Source organism: Mugil cephalus, chromosome 4, assembly GCF_022458985.1.
Source record: "Mugil cephalus isolate CIBA_MC_2020 chromosome 4, CIBA_Mcephalus_1.1, whole genome shotgun sequence".
Classification (NCBI taxonomy): Eukaryota; Metazoa; Chordata; class Actinopteri; order Mugiliformes; family Mugilidae; genus Mugil; species Mugil cephalus.
In genome coordinates this window covers 352802-361825 of record NC_061773.1, presented here as the reverse complement: position 1 = coordinate 361825, position 9024 = coordinate 352802, and the positions used below count along the sequence as shown (strand labels likewise).

Here is a 9024-nt window from a genome sequence, read left to right as displayed (position 1 = left end):
GTGAGTGTTTAAGTGTATGTTTTCTGGATGCAGTTTGTGTGGTGTTGCAGTTCTCAAGATACAAGGGTTAAAAAGGTAAAATTTTACAAAAATAGGCACCACCTAGTTTATACATATATACACACACACCACATTGTGTGCTTTGCAAAATACCTATCATACATCACATATATCATATCACGATATTCAATTACTCTTAAGCCTACTATGAATATTAATATAAGCCAAACCATGTGTCCTGTATCATAGCTACATGTATGACGTTTGCAGCAAAAAAAAATAAAATAAAATGAAAATCTGTTAAATATTCAGCGGGTTATGATTGTTTAAATGCGCTGACACTTCACTGCACCTGCCAAACAGATTACACAGAGTGGAGCAGATGATCGGTCCAAGATGGCAGTCTATGCTCAGACTGGTGAAACATGAGGAAGGGCAAGTGACGTGAAATGAGAGGAGGGTTACTTTTCAAAAATAAAACAGGAAGTGACGAGACAAAACATGGAGACAGGACAAAAATCCAACATGACTTCACCGCAGTGTGACAGATATCAACATATAGGTTGGGAATATACCTTTCTGTTTGAAAATGAGTGGATATATGTTTTCTGAACCCTAATATCAACATCCTAACCCTGAAGAAGAATTCAGGAACTACATTCTTTTTCATGTCACAATACACAACAGCTTGCCGCGCCATTTATTTTGTAGTTCTGATGTATTCTCTCTATTATATAAAATTGTGACTGTGATCTTAGGAAACTTTGCATGGGCTTTAGGGCCTGGGGAGCACAACTGTTTGATCAGGTGAAATCAGGTTTTTTCAAGGTTTCAACACCAGTCAGTAACGCCACCTATTAGTTTGCCCTTAGGTATCATAGTAGAGGTCAATAATTTTCCAAAACCGTTGATCCTGTGTCTGTAGCATGTTTTGTTGTTGGATGCACTTCTCCAAGTACCCTCCAAACAACAATATACAATAGTCACAGACTGTCTTCTGCTGAATTTCAATTGCGTTGAAATAAGATGTCAGCTTGTTGCATCTTGTCTGTTGTCAATTAAACCTTCCTGTTATGTTGCAGGTCAAATTAGTTTAATGTTAAAAACATATTCTGTTTGTCGTAATTGGTGCAATCAATATAATGAAAATGGTTTATTTAACATATTCACTTAATCACTGTTGCTCCTGAGAAACAAAAATAAGAGGAGGGTTACATGAGGGATTCTGTCTGGACATGTAATCAAAAAGCTCCGTCACTATTCTGTAGTCTAACCCTCAAAAACACTCAAGATCCATAGCCTTACCTGAACAAAAGCTATTTTCAACATGGGGACGTGGCAGTAGAAGTCCTTGGCAAAAGCAAGGCTTAATCCCTGCACACATGGTCATCTGCTTCCACGCAAATGATTGGATTAACTGTCTCCTGTTGTTTTGTTTCAACACCCACCACAAAACGCCATGTTCAGAGATACGCTCAGCATCCTCAGTGACGACAGCTCGGAAGACAGATATAATATCTTGTGTAAGGATGTCAGGTCAGAACTAGTCTTTCTTTCTTGTGGTAAATTTCCCTGATTTTGAATGTATGATTTTTGAAAAGGGATAAGTAAAACTTAATCTCACATTTGTTTTTGTACATATCTGGAAATTTGGGGCTGATAAATTCAAAAACTGCGAGAGCTGATTTTCTGGCGTGTCCTTTGGGAGTACTGTCAAACCTTGTGTGAATGCATTGGTTTCATATCAGTGCACTACTTCTCTAGGTTTAGTCGTAGTCAGGATAAAGCACTGCCTGATTGGCCATGTGCTGTCTACGTGAAATCTAGCACACATTACCCATGGCCTATTCTCTGGTTGGACTAAGCTGACCCTGTCTGGCTGGCAGGAGTATTAAGCTGCTGACAATCTTCTGAGCCTCCTTATTGCTTGACAACAGTCAGTACTTAGTGCAGAAGAGAGAGACACACATCTAAAGCACAGTAGATACGGTCGATAAGGTCGAAGTAGGTCATGAGTCATGCCTGTTTCTCACCGAAGAGAAACCAACATCCCTCTCAAAATGGACTGACGTAGATTGGCAGACCACTGCATTTACCACTGCTTCATTGCTCACCACCATCACTGCCACTTTGTCAGAGCAGACGCATCTACACTGCTGAAAACTACATTAAAACAAGGGACCCGAGGGAAATAAAATAAAAGGTAATGCTATCTGTTGACAAGATATTATCTTCACCACATCATAATAAGAGATAAATTGCAGTAAGTCTACTTTTAAAAAACAGGATAGAGCTATTTTTTTTTATTATGCGAATACAGAATTCTCTATAACCAAGGATAGTTTTTAATCAGCTTCCTTATATTGTATGTTGCATTGCACTGTAGCTGTATTGTAGCTTTATTATTCTTACATGGCCTCTGTATTGTTTTTAGCTTGTTTTTGTGTTGTACTGCTAAATTTACAGCTCCAGTCACTGTGATGCACAGCGGTGTAGAGCAATGGCTGTACAGTTGTAGTGAAAAGGTTATGTCTGATAGGTGTATAGTGCATTTGTCTGATGTTTGAAATATAAATCAAATTTTCCCTCAGATGCCATCCCTTTGCAGCAGCGCTTCATATCTAATGTGCAGCTGCTGTCCGAGCAGCAGGGACTCCACCATTACGAGGATAATCTACGCCTTTATCTTGCTGCTAGGCACCATTATTTCCTGCATCATGCTATCCCCAGGTGTGGATCAGCAGCTGAAAAGGGTATGTTAACCTAACTTGCATGTTGATGTGTGTGAATAGTTTTGCCTCAGTGTGAGGGGGAGACGCAGTTATATTCTAACAAGGGGAACCCCCAAAAACTGCCCTGCGGCTATTGTGGGTCTCTATAAAGATAGATGGTAGAAGAGCTCTTCAAAACTGAAGCCAAAGCAAGTAGCGTTCCCCCTGGTATCTGGCTGCAGTATAGTCCATAAGCTCTGTCTGAGCACAAGTGTACTGTGCCTGGGTATGGCAGGCCAGGGGTATCAACTTGATTCAACTTTATTACACATGTACAAATACAGAGCAATGTTAGATGCTGGTTAAATGCAGTTTAACATCTAACCAGAAGTGCAAAAGCGTATGCAGCATAAATGGTGTGGTATGTAAGAGGTATGGTGCAGGTTGTTTTTAGTAATTCATTATAGATGAATACTTGGAAATGAAAATCTATGCACAGGTGATTGATTGAGGTACAATGAACATATTACACAGATGATACAGATTTGTGCATTAAATGTAAGTAGGCTATACACAGGAAATATAACATAATTTATACTGGAGGAAATGGCAGATGATAAGTACAAAATACAGATAAATATAGATAAAATGAACATTAAACAGTGCATAAATAATAAACAGTAGTTACCTAATGTTGCTAAACTAGTGCAATATTTGGTACTGTGCAAACAGATTATTTAATGTGTGTGTGTGTGTGTGTGTGTGTGTGTGTGTGTGTGTGTGTGCAGAACAGTTTAGTAGTGCAGTGGTGATGGTGTAACAGTCTTTAGTCAGAGAGAAAATGAAGAGTGAAGGAGTGTGTAGGGGTCAGAGGTAAGTAATTTCACAGCTCTGGGGACAAAGCTGTTCCTCGGTGTGCTGGTCCTTGTGCAGGGGCTTCTGAAGGAGGGAAGCAGGAGGGAAAACAGTCCATGTGCTGGGTTGGAGGAGTACTTCAGAATGCAAGCTCGTCACAGATGGCACTTCTTCTGAACGTCCTCACTGGTAGGGAGTTCCCATAATGCACTGGGCAGTTTTCACTACCCGCTGCAGTCCTGGTTTTTCTTCTGCTGGTGAGCATTCTTTACCAAACTGGAGGTGTTGGCAGTCCAGGACAGGTCCCCCAAGATGTGGGTCCTCAGGAACTTGAAGCTCGAGACACGCTTGACGGCCATCCTGTTGTGGATGCGTGCTTCTTCTCTCCTTCCTCAAGTCCACAATGAGCTCCTTGGTTTTGCTGGTGTTAAGGAGCAGATTATTGTCGGCATCGTGTGGCCAGATGCCATATCTCTCTCCTGTAGGCTGTCTCATCGTTGTTGCTGATGAGACCAATCACTCAGTGCGTTTACATGCAGAGCTTAATCGAGCTATACTCAAAATGCGACTTTCTGACTACAGTCCTTGTCCCAGTTTACATGCAGCACAAGAAAATTGAATAACTGTTCTCCTCCTCCACACTAGGTGGAGATACGTGTCTTTGTAGCGGGATAATACGACGTTAATTCGGCCCGATTTCCGGTTGACCTATTACGCGATATAATAAACTAGAGTCTTTCATGCGCCATTTCAAACAACAACCAGACAGATAATAGTAAATTTTACGTAATGTTCCACTACTTCTGGTGCAGGTAAGATCTGCGCTATCCCTCAGATGGTTCTTCTAGCAGCTTCGTTTCTCTTCTTCTTCTTCTTCTTCTGCGATCGGCTTTCTTGGACGTTTTTGTACCAGGGTCACACACCAGCGCAGTGGTTATAGAGCATGCGCACATGCATTATCCGATGAAAACTCCAATTCCATTGGCATTATCTGGGTGTCTCAATCGGATAATGAGAACTCTAGAATTTTAATTGAAGTAACCTGTTTACATGCACTTAAGTTCTCCTGTTATAGTCTGATTAAGGCAATAATTCGTTTTTTTCATGTGCATGTAAACGCACTGACTGTGGTGGGGAACGTGGGGGAGGAGAGAACTGGGCAACTGGGCCTAGTGTGAGTCCACCCATTACTTTATGTGGTTACTATAATCTTGGTGCAAGTGTCCCCAAGAAAATGGCATCAGTTTGGCCAATCCAAGGAAGTGTCAACACATTGTCTATATTTTTACAGTTGTCTGAATTTTGAAATTAGTGGTCTAAAACCATTAGTCTCATATTGTTTGATTATCAGATATGATAAGATGATTTGTTCTAGGTCTTTCCTTTTAGCTCTTAAGATCTGAACATAAGTAGGTTTAAACAATTCTCATAAATATTCAAATAACTTTATAGTCACAGTTTATCATAATTTCTCTCACGTTATGTACTGAGAATATATTTTATACACACAGAGCCATCAGATAATGACAAATGATCTTACTCAAATCTTGAATCACTTATTTACATTCTGACAAACAGTATATATCAATAAAGAAAAAGTTATCTGGTGTTCAGTATTACAAGTGACGTGTGTTGTATAAGTCATTTTATTTTAATTTAATTTCACAGTTAAGCCCTAAAAGGGGTTGTGATGGTATTAGCCAGGATGTATTCAAAGAGGAAAGCTTGCATTGTAAAAACAAAGATGACCTGAAATACTTGCTTGATAATATTATTGAAAATTATGTAGTGATGTGGTTATCCTGACTGTAAGAACAGTCTAGTGCCTTTAGGTTTACACTTGTCATGTTATTTGTGTTGTGTTTCAGGTGATGGGACAAAGGGTTCATGTTTCCTCTTGAAGCTGCAGATATTTTATATCAGTATTTAAATTTAGTTGGTGCTGGTTAGATTGTGTAGATTTCGTACTGAAAACACAGAGTTACCACACAACCAACATGTCACATGCTTACACATGTCACATGCTCACACACAAATACTCCAACTTGGAAATCCTTTGTTAAATGGCTCAGGCTGAGAACTCAGCAGTGATTAGTTGTTTTATGTGAATATACACTGTATGGCTGTCCAAATAGCTCTTTAAAAAGCCTCCGATTTGTAACCCCAGTCCCATATAGCTAGTTAAAACTGACTGACAAATTAACGGGGGTGTTGTAGTACAGTGGGACGGGGCCTGAGTTCGTCTGAAGCTACCTGTGATGACTGTGATAATGATATAAAATAACCTGGCGGTGCCTCCAATAAATTCTAAGAAGTAAACAGAAAGGTTGTACTTCCCCTTTAACATAAAAGTTCTGTTAACCTGTTTATTTTAACTAAAAGTATTACCTTGGTAATTACCACACAGGATTTTAAGTTCAAAAGGAAAATTATTTATTACACAGTCATGAATTTGTTACTTGTTCACTGTTGACCGTTAAATATGTACTGAAATAGTATTCAAAACTCTCAAATAATCCTCTGGTACCTTTAACTCACAAATGATCTTGGACGAACCCAAATAGAATGTAGTTACCATGACCAGCAAACTCAAATGTACACACAGTCCACACACACACACACACACACACATTCACACCGGGCTTTTTAGTGTAACCAAAATAAAACCGTTGCAGGCCCAGTCGAGGCTTGTGAACAGTGAGGCCGGAAACAAATGGCCGCTTCACTGGCATTAATCAGTAGAAACAAAAAGGCATGTGCAAAATGTAAGTGTACTCACGAATCCTCACAGTCAGAGATGACGATGGGTGAAAAAGGCAAATGGCAAGATGGAGTGTCAGCGACAAGGGAACGGCGCGTGCAGGAATACGTGTGATGAACCACGCTCAAGTAAAACAGCTACAGTCTCCCACAGTTCAGGGCTCTCCCGGTCCTCACTCTCTCCCTCTCATGGCAAATTGTCCGGTCCTCTGGCAGCTTCACAGAGTTCACACACATCCACCACAGGACAACTCGCCGTCCATCTTGGAAGTCAAGAGTGTTTTCACGTTACTTTTACAGCTCACTGGCTATCCTGCTTGGACGCCAGGAAAAAAGCAGCCTCTGCTGGTGCTAACCTGTTGCGCACGTCGGTGACTCTAGGCACCTCCTACCACCACAGGGCTACAAATTGATTCAAAACGCTGCAGCTAGAGCACTGACAGGAATTAGCAACAGAGATCATATTACTCCAGTTTTAGCTTCTCTTCCCTATAAAATCTAGAATTGAATTTAAAATCCTCCTCCTTACATACAAGGCCTTTAAAGGCCTAGTGTCATCATATCTGAAATGACCTCATAGTACCATATTGTCCCAACAGATCACTACGATCTCTAAGTGCAGGTCTACTTGTGGTTCCTAGAGTTTCTAAAAGTAGAATGGGAGGTAGAGCCTTCAGCTATCAGGCTCCTCTCCTGTGGAACCAGCTCCCAGTTTGGGTTTGGGAAACAGACACTGTCTCTACTTTTAAGGTCAGGCTCAAGACTTTCTTTTTCGGCAAAGCTTATAGTCCAGGCTGGACTTAACCATCCCTTAGTTATGCTACTATAGGCCTAGGCTGCAGGGGGACGATGCACTGAGGACATGTCGTCTACTCTCTCTTCTCTGGCTCCTGTCCTCTAATTCTTATAATTTATTTTCCATCTCATAATTTATTTTCTATTACTAACCACTGTGTCTCACTCTCACCAACCTGCCCATGATTCCTGTTATACTCACAAATTGCCACATGCGATCATCAGCTATGTGGTATGTTTTTAGATTCTATGTGTTTCCTTCAGTTTGATATATGTATCTATAACAGAAGTTTGTTTATCTGTTTCTCCTGTTTTTCTTTTTTCTCTATCTTCTCTGTTTCTACCCGGCTGGCCTTTGGCAAATGGGTCCCTCCACATGAGCTGGGTTCTGCTCAAGGTTTCTTCCTGTTAAAAGGGAGTTTTTGCTTGCCACCGTCGCCCTCAGGCTGCTCTGGAGGTTGCAGGCCGTTTTTTGTAAAGCGTCTTGAGACAGTTTGTATTGTTATTTGTGCTATATAAATAAAACTGAATTGAATTGAAACTGAATTGATGAGCCACAATATTTTAACTACTGGCAGAAGAAGTAACATTGACCATCTTGACAACACTGACGAACACTGACAGTTCATTGCTATGCTGGGAACCCTTTGGTCCTGGAATTCATTCTTGTGGATGTTAGTTAGACATGTACCAACCACCTAGACCAGAGCAGACACCCCCCACCCCATAGCAATGACACCTAATAATAGTAATAAATTATTACTATTACTAACCACTGTGTCTTACCCCCCCCCCCCCCCCCCCCCCCCCCCATCTTCTTGTGAGGGTCTCTGGTCTGGAGTGCTGAATATCTGACCTGTGGAGTTCTAAGCTACATCTGCTGCTGTGGCCTCATCAACCAGCCCAGTCTTCGTGGTCTGGAGTGCTGTGTATCAGACCTGGGGAGCTCCATAAACTACATATGTCCCAATCATGATGGCCTCCTCCAGTTATCCACTCCTACCTAGATGAACAATTCACCAACCTGCCCATGATTCCTGTTATACTCACAAACTGTCACAGATCATCAGCTATGTGTTATATTACTAGACCCTACATGTTTCCTTCAGCTTGATGTATGTATCCATGACAGAAGTTTGTGTTTATCTTGTTTATCATTGACATGAACAACTCAAGAAACATGCAGAACAGCACAAGGTGTTGAGCTGACCTCCAATTTCACTAGATCCAAAACTGATCAAGTATCTGTGGGGTGATCCACAGAGATTCCTACATCCTCAGAAGGCCCATGTCCTTCTTTAATAAATCACAACTGTTCCGGTGGCACAAAAGAGACTTGTATAAGGAAATTCAACTCAATTCAATTCAGTTTTATTTATATAGTGCCAATAACAACACAAATTGTCTCAGGACGCTTTACAAAAACTGGTCTGAAACCTCCAGAGTAAGCCTGGGGGCAAAGGTGGCAAGGAAAAACTCCCTTTTAACAGGAAGAAACCTTGAGCAGAACCCAGCTCATATGGAGGGACCCATCTGCCAAAGGCCAGCCAGGTAGAAACAGAGAAGATAGAGAGAAAAGAAGAGCAAGAGAAACAAGACAAACAAACTTCTGTCATAGATACATATATTGAGCTAAAGGAAATACATAGAATCTAATAATACAACATATGCTGATGACTATCTCATGTGACAGTTTGAGAGTATATGAGGATTCATGGGCAGGTTGGTGAATTGTTCATCCAGGTAGGAGTGGAGGAGGCCATGAAGACTGGGGCAGATGTAGTTTATGGAGCTCCACAGGTTTGATACACAGCACTCCAGGCCATGAAGACTGGGATGGTTGATGAGGCCATGACAACAGATGTAGCTTGGAACTCAGATATGCAGCACTTCAGTCCAGAGA

General features: G+C 41.1%; 1 protein-coding gene across 4 annotated transcripts in view; it reads left to right on the top strand.

Annotated features, from left to right (window-relative positions):
* Window positions 1-1470: 1470 nt before the first annotated feature.
* si:ch73-267c23.10 (serine incorporator 1) overlaps window positions 1471-9024 on the top strand; it is a 55974-nt gene continuing 48420 nt past the window's right edge. For 3 of the 4 annotated variants that reach the window (XR_007112531.1, XR_007112530.1, XM_047581804.1), the window contains exons 1-2: window positions 1471-2203; window positions 2592-2753. Coding sequence is in view for 1 of the 4 variants with exons in the window: in XM_047581804.1 (XP_047437760.1) it covers window positions 2592-2753 (162 nt within the window). In the remaining 3 variants the exon portion in view is untranslated. Of the gene's footprint in view, window positions 2204-2591; window positions 2754-3503; window positions 3585-9024 lie in introns of those variants that run through there. The other variant, XM_047581805.1, reaches the window with a different exon arrangement.